Below are 25,388 nucleotides of genomic sequence, written 5' to 3' on the forward strand. Positions count from 1 at the left end.
CCGTTACCATGGACACTGGGGGGGGGGCGTGTCCCCGGTGCGCGGAAGCGGAAAGGGGCGGTGGTTCCGGCGCTCCGCGGGCGGCCATGTTGGAGCGGCGGTCGCGGCGCAGCGGCGGGTCTGGCGGCGGCCGGTAGGTTGGGGCCGGCGGTGCCCGGGCCCCGCGCTCCCGGGCGGGGGCGCTGCCGAGCCGGTGGCCGCGGGCGCTGGGGGCGGAGCCGCGGAGCCCCGCCCCGGCCCCCGCCTCCTCCTCCCCTGCTCCCCTCAGCCCCCGGCCGCAGCTGGCGCGGGCCGCACCCGCTGTGTGCACCAAGCACGTCCCCGCAGCACCGGGCAGCGTGGCTCGGCCCGCGCCGCGCCTCCTCCGGCCTCGGTGCTACCGGCGGCTCGTCCGGAGCCGGCCTGGGGATGGGGGGGTGCGGGACAGCGCTCGGGAGCGGGCATCGCCTCCGCCGGGGGGGGCCATGGCGAGAGGCTGGTTCCCCGGGTCCCCCCCAGGCTGCCCCAGCCCGGAGCACCGTGAGAGCCACCGCGGGGCCCGTCCCTAGAGCTCCGTGCCCGCACAGCCGGGCCTTAACCCCGCGCTGGCACCGTGGGGCAGTGGCCCCGTGTCCTCCCGGCAGTGGCTCAGGTGAGGGCTCTTGGTGTTGGGCGGACGTCGGGGCTGAGCCTGCCCGTGGGCAGCTTCGCTCCAGCTGCAGCTCGGGCTGCACAAAACACGACCAAAGCGGATTGATGCTGAGGGGTCCCCTCCCCGTGGGTGTCACAGCCTCTGTGTGCAGCATCTGAGTGGCCCTTGTGGTGTCCCGAAGATCCGTTCTGTAGCCCGTTGTTCCTTGTGCTTCTCCCCCTCTACCAGATCAGGATTAAGCTTTACACCCTGCTGGCTTCGCCTGTTCCCTGTGGAGGTGGCAAATCTCACCTCTGGCTGTGACACGGGCCGTGGCTCCGTTGGTTCCCTGCCTGCCTGCCCTCTGCCGTGGGAGATTCCCTGCGTTATCCTCCTCCAAATCCCTGTGACGTCCGCAGAGCACTTGACTGGGATTAGTGTGTCATGTGGAGGCTCTTACCCACTGCTGACCTGTGCTTCCCCTTCTGCCGCTCCTTTGGCTTCTGACCCTTCCCTGCCTGTGCCGCTGGTGGCCGCTCCGGGGCCGGTATTCCCGGAGGTCCGTGAGGAGCATTGGATATGATTCATTCCTTTCTCTGCTCAGGCACTAACTTTTCCATCACAGCTTTGTTGCCTGCACAGTGCCCTCTCTCATAGTGTCTCTGACACCTTCGCTGTTTCCCTAAAAAGGGTTTTTCACCAAATCCTTGTTATTTTCAGAGGTATTGTTGAAACTGAAGATTTTATAACTTCAGTGGAGCTGGTGAGGCCACCAACTCGGTGTGAGAGGGTCAGAGTCCTCCTGGCTGCATCTCTGGCCTCCTCTTCAGTGCCTGTTGTATATTTGAACCAATAACCAGCTCTTTTTCCCCAGGCAGGCAGCTGTGCAGTGCCCTGAGCGTGATCCCAGTGTTTTCCCTCAGGCCATTGTACACTTGGCCCTGGTGATGTGTGTTTCCTTCTCACCGCCCTGCTTGAGTTTCCTGCTTCCTGCTCCCTTGGCAGTGAGTGCCCCTGGATCAACACCAGTTTGCTGGGGCAGCGAGCTGCAGACCGTTGTTCAAACAAGAGAGCAGCAAGGCGCGGTGTTGCCTCACCACAGCCTTTAGCATCGACACAAGCGCAGCTGAAAGAGCCTCCAGCCCTCCTGCCAGGTCTCCAGGAGGATGCTGCAGCTTTGGCAGGGACTCAGAATCAATTTGTGAGCAGAATCTATTAGGAAGCTGGAAAACTGAATGTGATGCCAGGATAGATTTGAGGTACTCAGGCTTGTTAGCATTGGGATGGCTCCATTGTGGTGTTCTCAGTGAGGGTTCAGTTCTCAGGGCTGCTTTACCAAAGGAGAATGAGATCTGGTTACCCAGAGCTGGGGTGTGTCAAGCTCAAAGTGGGAACAAGCTGCAGAGTTTACTGCATTAACCATTGGAACCCTTTGTCCTGGGCTGGGTTGGATGGGATTGCCTGAAATCCTGGTTTAGGGTTGAGGATATATTCAGGACAATTTGGTTTTCCTCCAGAGAGAAATCAGTGACAGGATTTTCTTGATGATGCTTCTGACGTGGGTGATGCCCAGAATCTGACCTGATGTCTGTGAGTAGCCATACCTGGCTTAACAGTTTCAGGTCCCTGCTTAAAACCACGAGCTGATTTCAGTTGCATTGAGCTAACTATCTTCTCTCTCCTTTTGAGGTGTCAAGAGTTGTTTTCACAGTAATTTGGACCTTTCCAAAGCACCCGCTTGCCTAATGCCATGAATATTGCAGTGAACAATGTGGAAGAAAAAGCTGTCCATTCCTGGTCAAGAATTTCCTCTGCAGGACAGAAAGTGCTGGAGGAAGCCCTCCGAGTCTTCAACCCCATGTCCAAGGACCTTTCGGACACAGAGACCCAGCTGGTGGCCTTCATTCAGAGCCTGAAGGAGGAGGGCTACCAGCCCACCGTTCTGAGGAGTAAGGATGTGTACGGGTACAGCTCGTGCACAGCAGACACACCGGCTCAGACAAAAGAGAGCAGTCCCCAGCACTGTGCCAGCACCACTAAGAGTCCAACCAGAAACAACACAGCTGTAGCAAAGGTGCCTGCTGAGCCCACCAGCATGCCAGTGAACTCTCTGAAAGTCTCCACTCAGCCTGTCCCAAAAGGGGATTCCACAAATCTCCTCTTGAGCTCCTTGAAGCAGACAAAATCCAGCACATCCAAGGCTGCAGCAGTGGGCTTCCCTACAAACATGTATCCTGATGTGTATCCAGCTATGAGACTGTCGGTGGTTCTGGAAGCTCTGGTGCCGCTGAAAGCCACCGCGTCCTGTTTGGAGTCCAAGTACACACGAGGGCGTCTTGGGATCTCGCCCTCGGATCTTAAACTCCTCAAGGCTTCGAGTCCCCCCAGGAAGTTTCCTTCAGGCAAAGCAGCCAAACTAACCAAGGGTAAGGGCTACAAGCGCTTGGTAAAGAAAGCACCGGATTCTGCCACCCTGGCTTTAAATCTCCTGAAGGGACCAAAGGGTGGAGTGCTGCAGGAGAGCAATGCCTGCAAAGCCTCGGGAGTCCTCAACGGGAGAGTCACAGGCAGCTCGTCCCAGGGCTGCACTGCAACAGCGCAGGCCAAGACCTTGAAAATCAAAGATAAGGAAGCTCTGGTGGGGAAAACAGAGTGGAAGGACAACAGCACCTACCGGGAGGGCACTGGGCAGAAGAAGAGAAGAGCCACAGAGGCGAGGGAAGCACCACAGAGGAAGAAAGCAAATACCATCCCTGCCCGAAACAAACCTCGCCGGGCTCAGAGCACTTTGAACCTGCTGAAATTCCGGGCCATCAAGGTGGGCAACTCTTCCTCTGATGAGGAAGTGAGGAGGAGAGCACAGAAGATTCTTAGAGTCAACCTATCCCCCGTGATCCGAATTCAGCCCTTGTCCCATGCTCACAGCGTCCCCTGAGGGTCTCCACTTTGTCACTTTCTCCTTTTGTAAGTAAGTAAATACGAGCCCAGCACCAGAGCATGGAGAGGTTGGAGACTGGAGCTCTGGTGCCTGGGGGTGACCTGTTAACTGACCTGCAGACAGAGCAGCCTGCTCCCGTGCTGCTCCTGCCTCGTCTGCTCTGCAGAGCTGACTGCAGAAGCACAAGGACCCGTTGGGGATGGTGACAGAAGCCCAGCAGGTCGGAGGGCTCGCTTCCCACCTCAGGACGTGGCAGGCAGAGCTCTCGTGCAGGGGGAGGACCTGGGACTTTCTCATGACATTGATGCACTGTGATATTGCTCTTTTTTCAAGCTGTACATTTACTGGGGTTATTTTGGTCAAATTTTATAACTTTATTATCTATATATCTATATATCCATATATGTGCACATGGCCCAGGAGCTGTGGGAAGATGCACTCCTCCCATCCCTCTGGGATTGGGTTTCATAGCTTTTGTTCCCCTTCAGCCAGTGTTTTGTTGGAAGGTGCCAGGATTTCTCTGTGATCCAGTGTTGTGACAGCTTGTTTTGGGCTCTGCTGAGCAGCTCAGAGGCAGGCAGAGCTGTAGCCACTTGTTTGCCTCTAGAAATGCCAAGCAATTTGGAGAATTACCAGCTCATCATTGACTATAGTTTTAATCACGGTTTTGGTATTACCTCTGCATAGGGGGGGAGTGTTATGGGGCTGTTGCCTGCAATTCTCTAGGTGCCTCTTGTGTTTGTTGGTAGCAGAAGCTCTGAACTCATGGTAGGGGTTTGCCTCCAACGAGCGATTCCTCCTCAGCACCAGTGTTGTTCCGCTCTCCTGCACCCCGGCTGCAGCCATAGAGCATGAACTGTGACTGTCAGAGCCTAAGGACTGGAGCTGTGAGCAGGAATTGTGTAGTGTCCTGCTCACCTTGTGACTGCATTGCTGTTGCTGGATGTTTCAGGAGCAGGGTCTAGGTAGAGAAGACACAGGCTGCGTTTGAATGTATTACCTACATCCTGCTGTTCCCAGGGCTCGGTGGGGTACTTGAGCCTGAATCAAAGCAGAAAAGCAAAAGATTTGACAGAATTGATGCTAGCACTTAAACAGATTGTTTCTCTCTGTCGGTTTGTGGGGGTGAAGCAGTAGGAGGGGAGATCAGCACCGTGTTGTGACGGGTGGCAGCTTTGCTGTGCCATCTGGGATGTTGTGAGAAGGTGTGTGCCAGGTGTGAAAGCTCCCGGAGCGCGGGCTTTGCGCATCCCCAGGAGGAACTGTGGAGCCTCCTGCGCCGGGGGCATGCTGTGGGATGCAGTCGGATGCTGTGGGGTGCCGTCGGATGCTGTATCATGCGAACACAGGCTGTGCGCTGGCAGAGGTCGGGTCTGCTCTCCACAGGAGGGATCTGCGAGCTCTAGGAGGAACATCACATTGAAGCAGTAGGTGCTGTCACTGTCACCTGGGAGGGACTGTCTCCAGTGAGATGATCTGCGTTGGGAGATTGCAGAAGCAGAACCTGGTGGCTCGGACAGAGGAGGCAGCATCAGGCCAGGCTCTGCAGCACTGGGCCAGTAATCCACTCACCAGCTCCAAATACCCATTATCTGATCTAGTAATCTCTGTGGACATTGGCTGAAGGGATGAGCTCCCCTGGGAAGCCTCAGCTCCTCACGTTCCAGCCTCTCCCTAGCACCTGGCTGCATTTCAGTGCTTTGTAAAAGGGGTCAGTGTCTGATCCCCAGCTCAGAGAGGAAAACCTTGGCACAGAGAGGAGAGAGGAGGTGGATGAGTGTCCCAGGGCACAGCCGGGGTTCTCTCTCCTCACCCGGGTACAGCAGGGTGGAGGTTCTCCCTCGGGGTCCGATTTCAGGCCCTGCATCCCATGCTCGGGCTCTGTGTGGTTGTGCTGCGTTGCTGTCAGAGCTCATCACTTGCAGTGGTTGGGACTGACCTGTGAATGCCGCTGGTTGGCTGCGGACGAGGAGGAAATATTTACTTCTGTGGTTTGAAATGCCCTGGCAGAGAGTTCCATGTCCTGACGTGGTGCTGGATGAACAGGGACCTTCTGTCACTGTTAACCAGCCAAAAATCGCTTTGTCCCTTTTGCTCCAGCTCCTTCAGACCTTTCTCATTCCCACGCTCCCAAATGCCAGGTCTGGAAGTCTCGCACTGCGGTTTCTCTTTTTGGCTGTTCCCGAGGAGTGCTCTGAGCTCCTGCCTGTGGTATCACTGCCTCACAGGCTGCTCAGCAGCTTCCCTCTTCCCAGCCCCTTATAAGGACACCGAGAGCTGCCTCTGGAGCCTCTTCATGCAGCACAGACATCCCAGCCCGGCCTCTGGTGGGGAAACAACCCTGCATCAACCAGGCTGATTCGGGTTGGGCTTTTCCTCCAGCGTGAGCAGGAAGCTGAGCACCTGAGGCCATATCCCTCCTCTTCGCGGTGTCTCTTCCCCCAGCTGCACTGCTGCCTGCCTCCCCGCTCTCCTCCATCACCTCTTGCCTTTCACAGCTTGGGCTTTTGCCAGGCAGGGACTTGGCTTGTGCTGTTGCTTAACTCATCCAACAGAACATCTTGCCTTAGTGCTGCCATGCCTTTCCCAGCACTGAGCTCAGTTCTGCAAATGCTTGGCTGTAATGTCCTTCCCAGGCCAGCAGCAAGAGGTGTTCTGTTCCACAGGGAGAGATGAGTGTTACAAACACTTCTGTGCCACTGAGGCTGCTGTAAGGGAAGTGAGCGCCCCATGCAGTGCTCCGGGACTTGCCCATCACTAGTCCAGTCTCTGTCAGCCCTTCTGCACATCTTTTAACAGGCTGCAGGGCCCTGTGCTTCTGGGCAGCACTGGAGCTCAATGCTCTGCCCTCCTCATGCCTCCTCTTCCCCGTTGCAGGTGATTTGGGAACTTGGCTGGAAGGATTCCAGTCTAGATTCTAGATCCTTCTAATGGAAGGTGTCCCATGGCAGGGGTTGGGACTGGATGAGCTTTAGGGTTCCTCCCAACCCAAACCAGTCTGTGATTCTCTGATTGCAGCTTGTTATTCACAGAGGGGCATTACAGCCCCTGGCGCCAATGTCATCAACTGCTGCCTGTCCAGTGCAGGCAGATGTGTGCCTGCAGCCTGCCAGTGGTTGGCTCCGGCGTCCTTCATCTCATGGCATGGTCTGGGTGCTCCTGGAGTCCTGGACCTTCAACACCGATGTGCAAGAGGCTGCCTAAGACCTGGTCTAGCCAGAGCGATCCCTTCCACCCCATGTTACTCTGTGACAGCAGACTTGCCTTCCAGGGCCCTGCACAGCAGGGCAGGGCACACAGAAACGCGTTGCCTGGGGTGCTGTGGTCTCTGCTGCGTGCAGGTCGTTCAGACCTGTTTCTGTATTAGTCACTTTGAATTCATCCAAGTGCCTAACCTGGCCTGTGCTGTTCCTGGGCACTGTGACAGCCGAGAGAGCTTTGGAGGCTCTCTTAGGAATGCTCTCACTGCATGGATTTGTGCCACCGTCACTTCTAGAAGCGCTTCAGCCAGCGGTCAAAGGGCTGCTCATCCAGCTGATGGTTTTGGGAATCGTTTTTCCTTTTATTCAGCTGCCAAGAACCACGAGCTTGTGCTTCGCCTCGACCAGACAAGGTCCTGGAGCTTCCTGCGTGCCTCAGATGTCCATGGGGAGAGTAGCTCGCCCCGCAGGCGCTGGAGGGGAAGCTGGCATCGGATAGCACTTGAAATCACATTGTTAATTGATAGCAGCGTTCTGAAGCTCATGTCCACTCTGATCACGTTTCACCATCTGCCACCGCTTGGACTTGGAGAAGTTTCTCCTTGGCCTCTTCCCTGCGAGCCAGCCCGTGTGGTGCTGCTGCTGCTTCCAGACTGGTTGGTTCCCCCCCTTCCAGAGCCAGCTTGTACAGAATTCCTTAGTCACTTTTCTGCAAAATAAGAAAGGATTATTTCGTTATTCCTGGTTTGTAGCCCAATAGCGGTGTTCCAGTGCGAGGAGGAGGAGGAGGCGTGCTCCCCTCATACACCAGCAGCTCTTCTCCACCAGTGGAGCTGGTGGAAGACTCCCAGCTCCTGCTATGTCTGGAGGGCTTTGGGTTTTGGGCTTGTAGGCAGAATTTGGGCCCTTGCAGTTGACTTGTGCTGTGTTCATGGCCAGACCTTGCCAGCATTATGGAGGAGCAGCCACTCCAGTTGTTCAATCACTTTGGGTCCAAGTTCCCTGCACTATGTGGGAGCTGGGCCTTTGGCCATAGCACAGGGGATGTGTGGGGATGCAGACCAGGTTTGCGTCTCAGCTTCCCAGAAGCTGAGGATGGGAGGATCCTTGTTTTAAGCGTGGTTGGCAGGGTCAGCGCTGGGCTATGTGGAGCACTTGCTGCTCGAGCAGGTTGGTTTCTGTGGAATCCACAGTTCCTGTTTCACTGCTCAAAGTGGCTCTGTCCCGTTTGCTCCTGTGGTCGGATGGGGACAGTGCCACGAGCTGAGGTGGCCTCAGCTCTTCTGGGGCACCTCGCACCTTCCTGACAGTGCTGCAGCGCTTGGCTTTGGGCGCTGGATGGGCTGGCACCACCCCTGGGGAGGGCAGCAGGGCAGGCTGCTCCCAGGCCCTGCTGTTCGGGACTCTCATAGAGAGTACCAAGATCACGTTTCCCTCTTCTTACAGCCCATTCCTGCTGTTGGGAAGGTGCCAGGGGCCTTGCTGGTCCCAGATGTCAGGACAGCCACCACTAGGGCAGGGTGCTGAGTGAAGGGGTGATGAGCAGGGTGTTGAGTGAAGGGGTGTCCGGATGTGGGACACTGGCAGCTTGGCCAGCTGCTGCCTCCAAAGCCATGGTGCTAAGGCCAGACCCCTCTCTTTGCTTAGGAACACCAAGGAGATGTGGTGGCAAAGCGAGAAGCTGGGATCAGGGAAAACCAAAGACACCAGCAGCTTCTGCTTCTGCTGCAGCAGGAGATGTGCAAACAGGAGCCAGGTCTGCGGTGTGCCATAGCCCTGCCTCCATTCCACCTGCTGCAGGAGCCTGTGCTGCCCTGCCTGGCAGCACTACACAGGCTCTGGGGGTGCCCTTTTGGGGCAGGTGCCCCCTCCCAACCCTTGGCTTCTGTCCTTCATCGGTCACACAGACTGGCCCTACTGGGGTGGCCATGGGGAAGGTGAGAGATGCAGACCTGTACCCCTGGGACACCCTCATGGGGGGTAGGATTCTCTGGTGAGCATCCCAAACACCTTCCCCTGGGGGGGATGATTGGACCTTGCCCTGGGGAGTCCCTTAAAGGCCTTATTATCACCTGGGGCTCTCCTTGTCTTAATTCACCCTTTCCCTGCCTGTGGGAGTCCGGTGATTCCCACACACCCACCCAGGCACGTGGTGCTGTTGTGAAGAGAAGGTGCTGCAAAATACCTCCCCTGCTCCACCATCCTGCCCGGGATGGGATGGGATGGGGTGCGATGGGATGGGTTGAGCATTGGTGTTGTGGTGGGGACTCGCAGTGCGCGATGCCATTCCCTCCTCCTGGTTCCCGGTGCAGCATTCCCAAGGAGCAGCGCTTCCTGAGCAGAGCCACAGCAGCTGCTCTGGATGGGCACTGCTGGATCCCTCACCCTCACCTCTACCAACCTTCGTCTCTAAGAGAGCCTCCTCCACGACCTGCTCAGGCTGGGACCGGTGCCGCCGGCACGGCTGCAGCATCCTCCGGCGTTCCGGGATCCTGGGTGACATCCATGGAGCAGCGCCGGCAGCCCGTGGGAGGGCGAGGACCAGACTGTTCCGTGGTGGATCTCCAACAAGTGACCATCTTGTTCTCGAGTGAACTCTTCCCTGTTCTCATTTGTTGGTGTAGAATGTTGCCGAAGCTATAGTACTATTTAATGTTGAGTCTGAAGCCGGGCTGCTCCACGCTCCGTGTTGTATAGTTTGGAATGGCATTGTTTAGTGAGAAGACAGTAGTATTCCGCTCTTTGGAGGGAATGGGACAAGAAACAGACTGTCTTTTTCTTTTCTCTTAAATGAAGTGAATTTTTTGTTCTGAAGTCCTAGCAGGTGGCCAGCCCCTCAGTAAAATGGTGCTCAGAACCACCCAGCGTGTCCGGCTTTTCTTTTGGCTCCCGGGAGCTCCATGGAATGGCATCTCCCATGTGGGGTGTGCTCAGCTGCAGGCCACCACTGCCTCTTCTCCCCAGTTCCCCCCCCAGAGAGGTTTGGGGTACCCCAGCCCCACTAAGGAATGCCTGGCTCGGGATGGGAAGTGCTCCTAGTGCTGAACTGGTTTAAACTGGCATAAATCCGCATTCCAGGTTAGTTCCTGCCCACCCGCTGCCTTTGCTCTGGATCCCATTCTCCAGCCGGGATGCTGTGGCTGGCGAATTCAACAGAGGAGCCATTGTTCCCCCGTGGTGATCCGGATCCAGTGTGAGCCATCGGTGCGCTGACCCGGCACTAACGGTGCCGGGGCTCGGGAAGGGAAGCGGTTAAAGCGGCTCTGCAGGCACTGCAGGATGTGCAGGGAAGCGCCGGCTGCCCGCTGGGAGCACTGATGTCGTTCCAAGCGGCGCTGGCTGGGCCCGAGACGCTGCCCCAGGAGCTCGGGGGCTCTGCTGAGGGTTGCGGAGCCGGGGCTGGGGGATGCTCAGCAGCTTTGAAGCACTGGTGAGAAGGGTGCTGGTGACGGGGGCTGCGGCAGAGCCGCTGGCACATCAACCAGCACAGCTGCCCCCAGGCATGCCATCTCCCACACGTCCATCCCTGGGATCGCAGCTTCGCATGGGAAGTGGCCTTCGGGGCAGCCAGGAGGTGCCTGGGCATGGCCAGGACACCTCAGCTTTCCCTCAGGTCCCACTGAGGATCCCTCCCTCCCGCTTTTGCCTCGCTTTTCAAGGCTGCAGATCCTGTTACTGCCACCTTTATCAGGGCACTTCGGATCTCCTCAGAGCAGATAAGGGTTGCTTGGCCAAGATCCCTGCGCTACAGACACGATGTCCAGTGCTAATGGCTCTTTATCAGCTCATCCCCTGCCAGCTCTCACAGCCCAGGAGGTGGTGGAGCCTCGCTGGGCACAGGCCTGCCCTTCCTCCGGGTTTCCCAGTGCCTGCAGAGAGTGCAGCCATAGGGAGCTGCCTGGGCTCTCCCACAGCTCCCCTTGTCCCGCTGTGCTTTTGGGGTGTCCCTGGTGGCACCGCTTTGGCACCCCCATGGCCAGCAGCCAGGGGAGCTGCTGCTTTGCCTGCCCATGACCTTGCTGGCTGGTGGGCAGCCAGAGCGCGGCCTTGGCGTGGGGAGCACGCAGCTCCTCTTCCTTCCTTTGGCCTCGGCTCAGAAAAGGCACCATCCCTGCGTGGCAGCGAGGTCTCCGTCCAGCCCAGCCGCAGTGCAGGGCCATGCTCCCCGGTCCGAAGGATCCCATGGAGCACTGATCAGCACGGGGTAAGTGGGGCCCTGGCTTGGGGCACGGTGGTACCCATGGAGCAGGGAGCGGGCTCCACGTGCCTGGGCACGGCAGCGCTGCAGGGATGCTGTGCAGGCTCCTGGCCAGCCAGGGCACAGGGCACAAGGCACCGCCGTGCCACCGGCTCGTACCTGGCCTGTGCCTCACCTTGGCTGAGGCTCGGTGCAGGCAGGTCCCTCCCTCGCCTGGCACAGCATCGGAGGAGGAGACAGGCACCGGCCGCCCTCCTCCAGGAACAGCAGCGAGCCCGGCTGGAGCCAGCGGGGCCGAGCTGGTCACCTCCAACCTGCACAGCACAACTGGGCCACCACACACTTGCCCGGCACCACAGGCCCCATGGGCACAGGTAGGAGCCGGTGGGGAGCCCCATGTGCCGTGGGCTGTGCCGTGCCCCAGGACAGAGGCTGGGTGCCAGTCCTCAGCTCACAAGGAAGGGTCCTATGGGAGGAACAGGCTGGATCCTCCTGCTCCAGCACTGCCTGGCCTGGGGCTGGCGGTGCCGGACTTTGCCCATGGGGAGGGAGTGGGTCCGTAGGCACGGACATTCCCAGTTGGCAGCGCCGTGCCCGGGCGAGCTCCGCTGTGGCTCCACCTCGCAGCCAACCTGCGCTGGTGCTTCCACCATGGCCCGCGTCCAGGTGGGACAGAGCACGGTGCCGCGGGCCCCAGCGCAGCTCCATGGGCCGCTTCCCGGTGCCCATCCCGCCGTGCGAGCCGCAGCAGGCACGTTCCTGCCGCGCGGTGCCGGGAGCCCCGGGAACGCGGCGCCGTCGGCTCCCCTGGCACACGAGGCTCCCCATTGTTCAGCACTGGGGCCCGCTGCGGTGCCCGGGGCGTGCCGGGGCTGCCGACGCCTGTCCGGGCGGGCAGCGGGGGCCTCCAGGCAGAAGGAATCGGCAGTGACATTCCCGTAGCCTGGAGACCGCCGTCCCTTTCAGCGGGCAGCCCATTTGAATAAGAATCACCGTGCGCACGGGGAAGGGGGGCCCGCCGGCCGCGCCATCCCATCACCGCCGCCGCTCGTCCCTGCCCGCCCAGCCCTTGCCCCTGGCCTTGGCCTCGCCGGACGCCGCAGGACAACAGGTACCGACGGGGGGGTTATGGGGCTTAGGGACCCCCGCACCACCACACCAAGACCGCCAGCCCCGGGCTGGCTCCCGCATGGGGACAGGGAAGATGCGTTTGGGCAGCCAGGCTTCGCTCCAGCGGGTGGGAGCGGGCGGCACCGGCGGAGCAGGGAGCACAAAAGGCAGCTCCAGCCTAAAGGCAATAGCGGGAGCCCGGCCAGGGCGGGGATGCTGCTGCCCGGACGGCTCCGGTGCTCCTGGCGCCCATCCCAGGCTGGCCCTGGGGACCCCCCCAGGGATAACAGTGGCAGTGGGAGGGATGGATCCCCCCCCGAGCAGGGCAGGATGGGGCAAGGCACAGCCCGTGTGGGGTGTGGGTGTGTGGGAATGGCCGTGTGCCGGGGTCTGTGTGCAGGGATGGGGCACGGTCATGGGGGTGATCACACCATGCTACACCGGGGACTTAGGAACCCAACTTCCCAACCTGATCCCACTTCCAAGTGCTGTCCCTGGGGTGCACCTCCATGCTGGAGCTGGGAGAAGCCAGGCAGCAGTTGCCATACCCTATTGCCATACCCTGTACACCACTGCAGTGTCTCTGTGTTCCCCCCAGGCAGAGCCTGTGGCTGCCCATGGACCTCTTGGCACTCATTCTCCTCCTGGGTAAGCACCAAGCACAGCTGAGCACCCCATGTACCCCAGTATGGTGGTGCAGGGACCCCAGCCCAGGCACTGGAGTCAGTGGCGACGCTCCCTGGCCCTGAAGGCCACAAATCCCATTGGGAATCTGAGCCCTGGTGGGATTAGCGAGCGCCTGACCCAGCTGCCGACTGCCCCCGGCACCATGCGGCACCCCCTGGTCACGAGGCCCCGGCGCTGCTGCCAGCACCTTTCCGGATCACGGAGCTTCGTGCTGCATCAGTGGGTTGGGATACAGGGCCAGGCCTGCATGGGGCAGCCTGGGGTGGGAGGGTGCTGGGCAGCATCAGGGTGCACAGACCGGAGGTACCCCATGTCCTTGTGCTCTCTGCAGTGGGGATAGCACCGGCGTGGGGTCAGCAGGAGCCTGACCCCAGCCACGGATGTGCCCGCGGGAGCTGCTACCCGGCCACCGGGAACCTGCTGGTGGGAAGAGCCCCTCGCCTGAGCGCCAGCTCCACGTGTGGGATGCAGGGACCGCAGGAGTACTGCATCGTCAGCCACCTCCAGGTGAGGCCCTGCATGGCTCCAGCATGGCTTTGGCACGGCCGGGGCCACTGAACGCATCCAACGGTGCTGCTCCCGGTGCAGGACTCGGAGAAATGCTTCACCTGCGACTCGCGGGACCCATCCCTGCCCCACAGCCACCGCATCGAGAACGTCATCTTCCTGAGCGGTCCCAGCGCCGCGCGGACGTGGTGGCAGTCCGAGAACGGTGAGTCCATGGCGGCAGTGGCCTCAGGGCTGCGGCTGTGTGCTGTGCCTCGGGGCTAAACGGCCATGGGACCCTTGGCCATTGACCTCTGTGGCATCTCCAGGCGTGGAGCACGTCAGCATCCAGCTGGACCTGGAGGCCGAGTTCCACTTCACACACCTCATCATGAAGTTTAAGGTGGGTATCAGTACCTTCGGATGGGATGGGATGCGATGGGATGGAGCCAGGTCCATGTTGTGTATCCTGCAGACATTCCGGCCCGCGGCCATGCTGGTGGAGCGCTCGGCCGACTTTGGGCGCAGCTGGAAGGTCTATCGATACTTTGCCTATAACTGCTCCAAGCTCTTCCCTGGCATTCCCAACCAGCCCTCGGGGCTGGTGGATGAGGTGCTGTGTGACCAGCGCTACTCCGAGATTGAGCCCTCCAGCCATGGGGAGGTGTGTGGGTACAGGGGGTGTCTATGGGGTGCTGGGTGTCTATGGGGTCTGGGATCACCCACCCCTTCCTCCTCCCAGGTCATCTTCAAGGTGCTGGACCCCTCCATCCCAGTGGCGGATCCCTACAGCCCGGACATCCAGGGTGCGTGTCCGGGGGGTGCCAGTGTTGGGGGGGGTGCCAGGGTGGGTGCTGATGGTGCCACCAATCCCCCCCCAGACCTGCTGCGCGTCACCAACCTGCGCGTGAACCTCACCAAGCTGCACACGCTGGGGGACAACCTGCTGGACACGCGGCGCGAGGTGCTGCACAAGTACTACTATGCTGTGGATGAGCTGGTGCTGCGCGGGAGCTGCTTCTGCCATGGACACGCTGCCCAATGCGCGCCGGCACCCGGTGCCCCGGCGGCCACAGCCCCCGGCATGGTGAGGTGCACACAGCACCGGTACGGTGCCCCATGGGATGCAGTGGCCATGCTGAGGTGAGTGCTCGCCCCAACAGGTCCATGGGCGCTGCGTCTGCGAGCACCACACACAAGGACTCAACTGTGAGCGCTGTGAGGACTTCTACCATGACCTGCCCTGGCGCCCGGCCGAGGGCTCCAGCACCAACGCCTGCCGCCGTGAGTGCCTCACATGGGCACCATGCAGTGCCCACGGGCTTGGGGTCCCGCGTGCTGGGTTGGGGCAATGGGGGTCCTGCATGTTGTATGTGGAGGGTTCAGCATCCTGGGGGCCATGGCTTGGGCTGGGAGTTGAGGGTCCCACGTGTGATGCTTTGTAGTTGGGGTTTGGGTGTTTTGGGTGCATCCTATTGGATGTGGTGCTGGAGGTTCTGCAGGCTATGGTTTGAGGGGCTGGGATGAGGAGCTGCATCCCCATGGTTGGGGTTTGGGTACCACATGCCATGCCGTGGCACCATCCCCGCAGGCTGTGACTGCAATGAGCACTCGCGGCGGTGCCACTTTGACATGGCCGTCTTCCTGGCCACCGGCAACACCAGCGGGGCCGTGTGCGACGGCTGCCAGCACAACACCATGGGCCGCCGCTGCCACCTCTGCAAGCCCTTCTACTACCGGCACCCGCGCTCCGACATCCGCTCCCCCACTGCCTGCGCCCGTGAGTGCCATGGGACAACAGACCCACAGCTTCCAGGGCCATCAGCCCTGGTCCCACACATCCCCATGGCCTCTTCCCTTCCCGGCAGCCTGTGACTGTGACCCAGCGGGCTCACTGGATGGAGGGGCCTGTGATGGGCACACGGACGTGGCGCTGGGCATGATCGCGGGGCAGTGCCGCTGCAAGGAGAACGTGGCCGGTCCCCGCTGTGACCGCTGCCGGCACGGGGCCTATGGGCTCAGCCATGGAGACCCCCAGGGATGCCAGCGTGAGCAGGGACATGGATGGGCAGGGGAGGATCAGGGGTGGAGGATGTGGGATGGAGCGATGACTGAGGGATGGGGATGGAGGGATGGGGGATGGATGGGGAGGGATGGAGATAGGGGTTGTGGAATAGAGGGATGTGGGATGGATGGGGAGGGATGGAGATAGGGGGTTGTGGAATGGAGGGATGTGGGATGGATGGGGAGGGATGGAGATAGGGGTTGTGGAATGGAGGGATGTGGGATGCAGGGATATGGGAGGGAAGGCTGTTGAAGGAGGGATGATGGAAGGATGTAGATTGATGGATGTGGGGTGGAGAGATGGGGCTGAAAGGATGATGGAGGGTTGGTGATGGAGAGATGAAGATGGAGAGGTACAGACAGAGGGATATGGAATGGAGGGATGTGTAACAGAAGGATGGGAGGGGTGTGGGAAGAAGGGATGGAAATTGAGGAATGTGGAATGGAGAGATGGGAATGAAGGAATTGGGATAGTGAGATGGGGATGGAGGGGTGAGGGATGGAAGCATGTGGGTTGGGGAGGGAGGGCCATGAAGCCTGTGGGCTGCTGTCCTGGGTGGCAGCCCCTCACATGTGGGTGCACACGTGTGTGGGGCAGCGTGCAGGTGTGACCCACGGGGCACGGTTGCCGGCAGCTCCCCCTGCGACCCCATCAGTGGGGACTGCTACTGCAAACGCTTCGTGGCCGGGCGCTCCTGCAGCCAGTGCGTGGTGAGTGCCACAGCCTGCCCCATAGCTGCCCCATAGCTTGCCTCACAGCCTGCCCCACATCATCCCCTCTCTCACTGCAGCCTGAGTTCTGGGGCCTGAGCTATGACGTGGGGGGCTGCCGGCCCTGCGACTGCGACTTCGGGGGAGCCTACAGCAACCGGTGGGGCAGAGGGATGGGGACAGGGCTGGGGGTCAAGTATGGGGTAAGGGAGGGATGGGGACATCGTTGGATGGATGGGGATAGGGATGTGGAGATAGAGGGGACTGAGATGTTGGGGTGGAAGAAGGGATACCCCTTCCCAGAGATGGAGGGATGGTGACAGGGATGGAAGCAGGGACGGGTGAGGACCGAGCTGGATAAAAGGACAGAGAGGGACAGGACGGTCACCCGCAGGTGCTCCATGGAGGACGGGGCCTGTCCCTGCCGTCCCCACCTCATGGGGCGTCAGTGCGACCAGGTACAGCCCGGCTTCTTCTGCGCCCCCCTTGACTACTACACCTATGAGGCCGAGCAGGCCATTGGGCACAGCCATGGCCACGGCCAGCTCCCAGTGAGTATCCTGGGGGGGTGGGTCCTGTATCCCCAACCTGGGCTGTGCCTGCATGCTCCGTGTATGGCTGTCCCCATCCGCATCCCCCCATTCCAACCCTGTCCCCACAGGGGGCCATCCGTGCGGAGGTGCCCCAGGACTGCCTGGAGTACGACCCTGGGGAGCCGGGGGCACGGAGGGGCCGCCCGCGGCACCAACGCAGCCCCCCCCGTGCCCCCCATCCCCGCAGCACCCCACGTCGCAGCCGGCAGCAGCCCCCCAGGGTGAGTCCCATGGGCTGTGGGGCATGGAGGGGTGGCCGGTGGCAGCGGGGCTGAGCTGTGCCCGTGCTCTGCAGCCGGACGTGGAGGAGGTGGTGCGGGATGGCACCGCACGCATGGTGACCTGGACGGGCTCCGGGTTCGCCCGGGTGCGGGATGGAGCTGGGCTGACATTCCGCGTGGACAACGTGCCCTACCCCATGGACTACGAGCTGCTGGTGCGCTATGAGCCAGAGGTGAGTGCAGGCACGGGCACGGTGTGTACGGCACAGCACGGCACGGCACGGCTCTGATGGCACCTCGCCTGTTGTTGCAGTCGGCTGAGGACTGGGAGGCTGTGGTCAGTGTCAGCTCCCAGGTGCTGCCCACCAGCCCTCGCTGCGGGAACCTGCTGCCCTCCGAGCAGATGTACCGCGAGAGCCTGCCCCACAGCCAGAGGTGAGGATGGGACGGGATAGGATGGGATTGATGGGATGGGGTGGGGAGGGGGACAGGGACAGCGCTGTCACATCCCAGAACTGAGGATGAGGATGAGACACATCGTACCACACAGGTGAGGAGGGATGGGGACAGGGACAAGGAAGATGCTATCCCCTGATCATCCCTATGGTCCTGTTGTGCCCATGCCCCAATGCCTGCCTCTGCACAGGTACGTGCTGCTGTCCCGGCCCTTCTGCTTCGAGCCCAGCACCCCCTATGAGGTGACCATGAGGCTTCAACGGGCCGGTGTCACCCAGCGCCACCCCAGTGCCTTCATCCTCATTGACTCGGTGAGGGGAGGTCCTGCTGTGCTCCCACCTGGGGCTTGGCAGGGGGGAGTGAGGGGCAGGGATGGGGATGATGGGCTAAAGTGAGCAGTGACCCTTGTCTGGGGTCATGAGCTGGAGATGGAGTGGGAATGGGGGATGGGATGGAACTGGGGAATGAGGATGGGATGGGAATGGGGATAAAAATGGGGATGGGATGGGGATGGAATGTAATGGGAATGAGGATGGGATGGAGAAGGGGCCAGGGGTGGAATGGAATAGAATGTAGAAGGGAATAGAGTGGGAAAGGGGAATGGGGATAGGATGGGAATGGGGATGAGGATATGATGGAGAAGGAGATGGAATTGGAGATGGGAATGAGTGTGGGGATGGCAATGGAATGGAGAAGGGGATGGAGGTGGGAATGGGATGGGGATGGGATATCAATGGGGCAGGGGACATCGATGGAATTGGGGTTGCCCATGGGGATGTCAATGGGGATAAGGAAGCCTGTAGGGATGTCAATGTGTGAGGGAGCATCAATGCAGCCGGTGCTGTTGATGGGGCTGGGGCGGGAGAGCCGCCCTGGGAGCAGGGGCAGGGTCCCCCATCGGGACCTCCCCGTGCCCCCATCCCACCCCCGTCCCCTCCCGCCGCCCGGCGCAGCTCGTGCTGCTGCCGCGGGTGTTGGAGCTGCCGGGGCTGCACGGGGCCGAGGCGGCGCCGCGGCTGGAGGAGCTGGAGCGGTACCGGTGCCTGGAGGCGTTCCGCATGGCCCCGCCGCCCGCGCTGGCGCAGGCCTGCGCCCGCCTGCTCTGCAGCGTCTCTGCCCTGATGCACGGCGGGGCCCTGCGTGAGTGCGGGAGCGACGGGGCGGGCAGGGCTCAGGGGCAGGGCAGCCCCAGCCTCACCTTGTCCCGTTGCCTGCAGCCTGCCAGTGCGACCCGCAGGGCTCCCGCAGCAGCGAGTGCCAGCCCCAGGGCGGGCAGTGCCAGTGCAAGCCCCACGTCCTCGGCCGGCGCTGCGACCGCTGCGCCCCGGGCAGCTACGGCTTCGGGCCGCTGGGCTGCAGCCGTGAGTAGGGGGGGTCTGTGCTGGCAGGCAGCCCTCAACCCCCTCTGTCTGTCTGTGCAGCTGCAGGGCCCTGTCTGCATGGTCACTTGTCTGTCTGTCCATCCGGCCATGCATGTGTTGATCTCAGCCCTGCTGTCCTGCAGCCTAAGGGTTGGGTCCCAGTTCCCCTTCTGCCCGTCCATCCATCCATCCATCCATCCATCCTGCACTGACTCTGCTGTCCATCCATCTATCCATCTGCCACCCATATGCCCCCACGAGCCCTCCTATGATGTAGCCTATGGGTTGGGCATGCAATGGGTGCTGGTCTCCCGTCTGTCTCTCCCTGTGTCCCTGCACCATGAGCTGACCCATCCCTACTGTCCTGCAGCCTGCGCCTGCTCCGCAGAGGGCTCGGTGTCCCAGCTGTGTGATGCAGTGAGCGGGCAGTGCCGGTGCCAGCCAGGCGCCATGGGCCGGCGCTGTGACCAGTGCCAGTCCGGCTACTGGGGCTTCCCGTCCTGCCGGCCCTGCCAGTGCAATGGGCACGCGGAGGAGTGCGACCCACGCACGGGCAGCTGCCTGCACTGCCGCGACCACACTGCTGGCTGGCGCTGCGAGAGGTGAGCGCAGAGAACAGCGGGGTGTGGGGTGTGGAATGGGATAGGTATAATTGGATGGAATAGGATGGGATATGTTGCTATGGGATATGATGGATAGGATGGATGAGATGAGTAGGTGTGGGATGGATATGATGGGATGCGATACAATGGAATATGATGGTATGGGATATGATGGGATGGATGGGATGGGGTGGGATAGGATGGGATATGATGGTATGGGACATAGAAGGGATGGGATGTTCAGATGGGATAAGACGAGATGGATGAGATGAGATGTAATTAATATGATAGGGTGTGATAGGATGGAATACGATGGTATGGGATATGATGGTATGGATGGGATGACATGAAATATGATGGCATGGCATAGCATGGCATCGATGAGATGAGATGAGATGGGACATGATGGATGAGATGGACCCCTGGTTACCCCTCATCCTTGCAGGTGCCAGGATGGTTACTACGGGGACCCGGCGCTGGGCTCAGGGCAGCAGTGCCGGCCCTGCCCCTGCCCTGGCTACCCCGGTACACGGCACTACCATGGGAGCGCCTGCCACACTGACCAGGAGACCCACCACATCGTCTGCCTCTGCGTGCCTGGATACACGGGTGAGGGGCAGAGCAGGATCCCCTCTGGCACAGGGGCTTCAAGGACCCCAGCACCCACAGTCTCCATCCATCCATCCATCCATCCATCCATCCATCCATCCATCCATCCATCCATCCATCCACCCATCCATCCACCCACCCATCCATCCATCCACCCATCCATCCATCCACCCACCCATCCATCCATCCACCCATCCCTTCACCCACCCATCCATCCATCCACCCATCCCTACAGGGCCCCGCTGCGACCGCTGCTCCCCGGGATACTTCGGAGCACCGGAGACGGAGGGAGGTGTGTGCCGGCCCTGCCAGTGCAACAACAACATCGACGCCAGCGACCCGGGCGCCTGCGACCCCCACACCGGGCACTGCCTGCGCTGCCTGTACCACACCACCGGGCCCCGCTGCACCCTCTGCCAGCCCGGATACTATGGCAATGCCCTGCAGCGTAGCTGCCGGCGTGAGCTGTGCTGGGCTTTGGGGGTGGAGAGGAGGCTGGGGGGATGCAGGGGCTTGGGATGCGGTTTGGGGCTGTATTGGGGGGGGGGGGGGATTGGGGCTGTGCAAGGGGGCTGGCCTGGGAAGGTTTTGTGGGTGTCTGAGGGTTTGGGGCTGGTGAGGTTTAGGAAGACAAACACCATTTAAGCAACCCATAATTGCATAGAGTTGTTTAGGTTGGAAAAGACCTTTAAGATCATCCAACCATTAACCTAGCAGAGCCAAGTGTACCACTAAACCACGCTTCTCAGTGCCACATCTCTACATCTTTTAAACACCTCCAGGGATGTCACTCCACTACTTGGGGCTGTTGGGCGGATTTGGCATGGGATAGGAGTCAGGGTTGGGGGGTGTTAGGATTGGGGGTATTGGGGCTATGCATGGATTCAGGGGTTGTTCATGGTTGGGGGTGCAGTCTGAGCCCCATATAGCTGCCCATCGCCCGCAGGCTGCGGCTGTGACCCAAAGGGAACCCTGGCCTCCCACTGCACCACCGGCTCTTGCGCCTGTGACCGCAGCACTGGTGCTTGTGCCTGCCGGCCCAACGTGGTGGGCAAGAGCTGTGACCGCTGCGCACCCCACTTCTGGAGCCTGGGGGGGCCAGGGGGATGTGAGCCCTGTGGATGCCACCCTACACACTCCCTGCACCCTGCCTGTGATGTGGTAAGACCCCCGGCACCCTGCATGGCCCCCCTGCCCTGCCAGTGCCCGGCAAGCTGCCTGGCTGAGCACACCACTCGCTGCAGGTGACGGGGCAGTGCCAGTGCCGGCCCGGCTTTGGGGGCCGCGTCTGCTCCCAGTGCCAGGAGCATCACTGGGGAGACCCCGAGCAGGAGTGCCGAGGTGACTGGGGCATGTGGGGTGTGCTTGGTGGGACCCTAGGGGTGGCACTGGGGACATATGGTGGGACCCTGGGGACATGGGCACCTCGGAGACACAATGGAAGGCTGCGGCATGGTAGACCCTGGGGATATGGTGGGATTCTGGGGACATGGGGACCCTGAAGCTGTAGGGGAATGCTGGGGGCATGGTAGACCCTAGGGACATGGTGGGCTCCTAGGGACATGGAGGACTCGGGGGTCCCTGAGTACAAGGTGGGACTGTGGGGACACAGAAGACCTCGGGAACATGGTGGGACCCTTCCAGATATGGGGGACCCTGGATTGTAGTGGGATGCTGGGGACATGGTGGGACCCTGGGGACATGGGGGACTCAGGGGATCCTGAGTACATGGTGGGGCTCTTGGGACACAGGGCATTATATTGGGATGCTGGGATCGCTGTGGGGACACGGCAGCCCCTGGGGTGACCAGGACACACCACTGCATTTCTCCACAGCCTGTGACTGTGAGCCGCTGGGCGCCGAGAGCCCGCAGTGCGAGCAGGCCAGCGGGCAGTGCCGGTGCCGGCCGGGCTTCAGTGGGCAGCGCTGCGACCGCTGCCAGCGCGGCTTCCAGGAGGCGTTCCCGCGCTGCTCGCCCTGCCACCCCTGCTTCGGGCACTGGGACCCGGCCCTGGGCCTCCTGCGGGACGGGCTGCGGCGCCTCAGGGAGCAGGCACAGGCGCTGCGGGATGGGGGGTCCCTGTCCCCGCTCAGCCCCCGCCGCCTGCGGGAGCTGCAGGAGGCACTGGGGCGCGTGGAGCAGCTGCTGGGTGAGGGGGGCAGCGCTGGGGGACCCCTCCTCAACACACTGCCGGGGCAGCTGGATGGCACCAGGCAAGTGTGTGCAATAGGCTATGGAAAAGGGACCCCGATGTGGTCACCCAAGAGGCTGAACACCTCTCTGCCCCATCAAAGGACGGAGCTGGATGACTTCTGGAAGCAGCTCCAGGAGCTGGAGCAACATCTGGATCAGCTGGCACAGGCAGATGTGCAGCACCACGACCGGATAGCTGTGCTGAGCCGCGAGCTGGGGGGTCTCAACCGAACCGCTTCCCAACTCCAAACCCTCCTCAGCACCGTGTCGGCAGCTGGATTCAGTGGTAAGAGCATCCGGTGGGGACGGGGGGCGTTTGGTGGCACCCACCCAGCCAAACCCTGATCCCGGCACCCGCAGAGTCCTACCGCAGCATCCTGGCATCGGCGGAGGGCTCACGGCTGGCAGAGGTGGTGGCCAATGGCACTGCTGGTGAGGTGGCCGGCGCGCAGGCCACGCGGCAGGCGGCAGAGCGGGTGCTACGGCAGAGGGGAGATGCGTTCCGCCGGGGCACCGCAGCCGCGCGCAAATCCCTGCGAGAGGCACAGAAACGGGTGATGGGGCTCAGCGCTGCTGGGGTCAATGAGAAGGTGAGAGTGGGGCCAGTGAGGGCATAGATAGGTGAATGGGGGAGATCCCCATGCTTGGTGGCACAGGGATCTCCCCACATGTGGTGTGTTGAGTTGTCATCTCCACCGCTGGTATCACCATAGATTTGTGGGGCACCTGGGGACCGGAGGTGCGAGCAAGCGCCTTGTGGAGGAGCCTTGTGCCGGGATGATGCAGGGATGCGGCACTGCGGTGGCACAGCATGCATGGGGGCACTGCCTGTCTCGGCTCGAGCCCTGAGCAGTGCCCATAATGCATCGCAGCAGCTGGAGGTGGCACTGGGGCAGCTGGGTGTTGTGGCACAGAAGGTAGGGTTGGTGGCTCCATGGCACTTTTCGGGGGTCCCTTTGTGTTCCCTTTGCATGTTCTGCTTCTGTCCTTTCTATGACACTTTGCATGTTCCCTTGTGCATCCTGCTTCTTCATGTCCCCAGGCATGTCATAGACATGGACAGTTCCAGACTGGTTTGTGTTGGAAGGGACCTTAAAGCTCTTCCAGCTCCAACCCCTGCCACGGGCAGGGACCCCTTCCACTGGAGCAGCTTGCTCCAAGCCCCTGTGTCCAACCTGGCCTTGAGCACTGCCAGGGATGGGGCAGCCACAGCTTCTCTGGGCACCCTGTGCCAGCGCCTCAGCACCCTTTTAGTGAAGAATTTTTCCCTTGTCTAGTTTCAATCTCCCCTCTGTCGGTTTAAAGCCATCCCCCCTTGTCCTGTCACTACATGTCTTTGTAAAACGTCCCTGTTATGCCCCTTTGCAGATATCTCTTATGCCACTTGTATGCCCCCTTGGCCCACTGCTGCACTCCCGCGCCTCCTTGTGCCCCCTTTGTGCACCCCATTACACCCCCTTGCATGCTCCCATCTTGTCCTGTGCATATCCCCCCATACCCCCTGCTCACCCTGCCCGTGCCCACCCCACGTCCCGCAGACACAGGAGGTGCAGGAGCTGTCACGGGGTGCACGGAGCCGGGCAGAGGAGGCCCTGGGGCGCTCACAGGCCGCCCGCAGCCGGGCAGAGAAGGCGACAGCCCAGCTGAGGGACTTCATCCGCCGAATCAAGGCCTTCCTGGCAGGTAGCACCAGCACTGGGTAGGCTCATGGACACAGTGGGGCTCAGTGCGCTACCCTGAACCCACCCTATCCCTGTGTCCCCGCAGAGGAGGGAGCTGACCCAGGCAGCATCGAGCTGGTGGCCCGGCAAGTGTTGAACATCTCCCTGCCCAGCAGCCCCAGGCGGATCCAGGAGCTGCTCCAAGAGATGCGGGAGAGCATCAGCCAGCTGGAAGGGGTGGATGCGGTGCTCAACAGCACGGCACAGGGGCTGGCTGTGGCACAGGGGCTGCTGGAACAAGGACGGGATGCCAGGCAAGTGGTAGGGGATATGTTGGGTGGCAGATTGTGGGGGTCCATCCCCAGTGCTGGCAAAGGCTGGAGCTGTTTGTGCCGCTGCAGGGAGCGAGCGGAGGGTGTCAGGGATGAGCTGGCGGGGATGCAGCGGGCGCTGGAGGTGGCACGGGCACAGGCGACAGCAGCAGGGAGTGCCCTGCAGAGCGCCAGGGATGCCATCCGGGTGGCTGAGAGCAGAGCCAAGGAGGTGAGAGTGACTGGGGCTGCCAGCATGGAACGGCTGAGGAGTGGGGATGGTGCTTTGGCCATGCTGGGAGCAATGGGGTTGGTGCTGCTGTGGGAATGGGGTGAGTGCCATGGAGAGAGAGACCGATGCCATAGGTACACCAAGGCTGGTGCCAGGGGGATGTGGATGGGGTGTGCCAGGGTGGCAGGGCTGGCACTACGTTCACAGCTGGTGCCTGTGCGTGCCCAGGCGGAGCGCAGGCTGCAGGCACTGGAGGGGAAGGAGTCACGGGTGCAGAGGCGGCTGCAGGAGCTGGGGCAGAGCATCACGGCACTGCAGGAGCGGGACCAGGAGACCCACCGCATGGCGCAGCAAGCCAAGGATGGGGCGCAGCGTGCCACTGCCACTGCAGGGATGCTCAGCCAGGTGAGGCCCAGCCCTGCCATGGAGTACAGGGTGGCAATGGGCACTCAGCCTCACCGTGCCTGTGGGCCACCAGGACCTGGCGCAGGTGACACAGCGCTACATGGTGCTGAAGACCCGGGTGAGCGCGCTGGATGGGGTGTCCGGCGGCGCCTTGCAGCGTGTGACACGGCTGACAGCAGAGGCACGGGACCTCCTGGATAAGGCCAGCACCAGCAAGAGGAAGCTGGAAGGTGAGGAAGAGTGTGTGGTAGGGGCATTGCCCACCATCGTGGTCTCAGTGCCCACCTCCCCATGCACGTCTCCCCTTATCCCCTGGGGCTGGTTCCCCAGGGGTGGAACATGGCGACACGAGGGGGGCTGTGCCCTGACTGTGCCCCCCATCCCGCAGAGCTGGAGCAGCACTTCGGGGCCAACGAGCGAGCAATGGCAGCGAAGGCAACACGACTGCAGGCTCTGGAGCAGCGGGTCTGGGGGCTGCTGGAGGAGATCCGGGAGAGAGCCAACGCTTACGCCACCTGCTAGGGACCGGCGGCAGGGCCGGGGCCGCGGGCCGGGGCCCGGCCGAGGCGCATCCGCCCCGGCTCCCGCAGCCCCGCGGTCCCGTCCCCTCCGCGGGCGCCTGCAGCGCGGCCGCGCCTGCGAATAAAGCCCTGAGCGGTGCCTGTGCCCGGTGTCTGAGTCCTGCCCGCCTCGAGCCGGCCGCCCGCCCGCTCCCCGCTCCGGCCGGGATCCGCCCCGC

At 61.6% G+C, this 25,388-nt stretch overlaps 2 protein-coding genes across 6 annotated transcripts; both read left to right on the forward strand.

Annotated features, from left to right (window-relative positions):
- The first annotated feature begins 38 nt into the window (after positions 1-38).
- CCDC71 (coiled-coil domain containing 71) lies at positions 39-9,608 on the forward strand. 5 transcript variants are annotated; one of them, XM_065687042.1, is made up of 3 exons: positions 89-133; positions 2,128-2,200; positions 2,300-9,608. In XM_065687042.1, exon 3 carries the CDS (start codon positions 2,361-2,363, stop codon positions 3,543-3,545), a length of 1,185 nt encoding a protein of 394 aa, XP_065543114.1. In that variant the 5' UTR covers positions 89-133; positions 2,128-2,200; positions 2,300-2,360; the 3' UTR covers positions 3,546-9,608. The 5 variants fall into 5 exon arrangements, with proteins under 5 accessions (XP_065543111.1, XP_065543114.1, XP_065543115.1 ...); XM_065687043.1 differs by lacking the exon at positions 89-133 and adding an exon at positions 250-631; XM_065687039.1 differs by lacking the exon at positions 2,128-2,200 and having other exon boundaries at positions 39-133.
- An 843-nt stretch (positions 9,609-10,451) lies between these two features.
- LOC136018235 (laminin subunit beta-2-like) lies at positions 10,452-25,309 on the forward strand. Its single transcript, XM_065687292.1, has 35 exons — positions 10,452-11,320; positions 11,913-12,057; positions 12,655-12,704; positions 13,075-13,250; positions 13,332-13,455; positions 13,559-13,632; positions 13,705-13,893; positions 13,972-14,035; positions 14,111-14,316; positions 14,393-14,513; positions 14,821-15,009; positions 15,098-15,277; positions 15,892-16,004; positions 16,085-16,164; positions 16,399-16,555; positions 16,666-16,818; positions 16,893-17,051; positions 17,132-17,253; positions 17,465-17,585; positions 18,228-18,414; positions 18,492-18,635; positions 19,006-19,237; positions 19,683-19,846; positions 20,082-20,306; positions 20,793-21,007; positions 21,091-21,187; positions 21,682-22,060; positions 22,142-22,326; positions 22,401-22,630; positions 22,754-22,957; positions 23,579-23,723; positions 23,808-24,244; positions 24,473-24,649; positions 24,723-24,879; positions 25,038-25,309. The coding sequence occupies exons 3-35, from the start codon at positions 12,674-12,676 to the stop codon at positions 25,169-25,171; spliced, it is 5,571 nt and encodes a 1,856-aa protein (XP_065543364.1). The 5' UTR covers positions 10,452-11,320; positions 11,913-12,057; positions 12,655-12,673; the 3' UTR covers positions 25,172-25,309.
- The last annotated feature ends 79 nt before the right edge of the window (positions 25,310-25,388 follow it).

Source organism: Lathamus discolor, chromosome 7 (assembly GCF_037157495.1).
Source record: "Lathamus discolor isolate bLatDis1 chromosome 7, bLatDis1.hap1, whole genome shotgun sequence".
In the NCBI taxonomy this organism is placed as follows: Eukaryota; Metazoa; Chordata; class Aves; order Psittaciformes; family Psittacidae; genus Lathamus; species Lathamus discolor.

Bases quoted from the DNA above. Each gene is read 5' to 3' on its own strand.
- CCDC71 (XM_065687039.1), top strand. From the start codon at position 2,361: ATGAATATTGCAGTGAACAATGTGGAAGAAAAAGCTGTCCATTCCTGG.
- LOC136018235 (XM_065687292.1), top strand. From the start codon at position 12,674: ATGGACCTCTTGGCACTCATTCTCCTCCTGG. The intron at 17,254-17,464 runs GTGAGGATGGGA...GCCTCTGCACAG, and splicing joins AGCCTGCCCCACAGCCAGAG to GTACGTGCTGCTGTCCCGGC. The intron at 21,188-21,681 runs GTGACTGGGGCA...ATTTCTCCACAG, and splicing joins CCCCGAGCAGGAGTGCCGAG to CCTGTGACTGTGAGCCGCTG.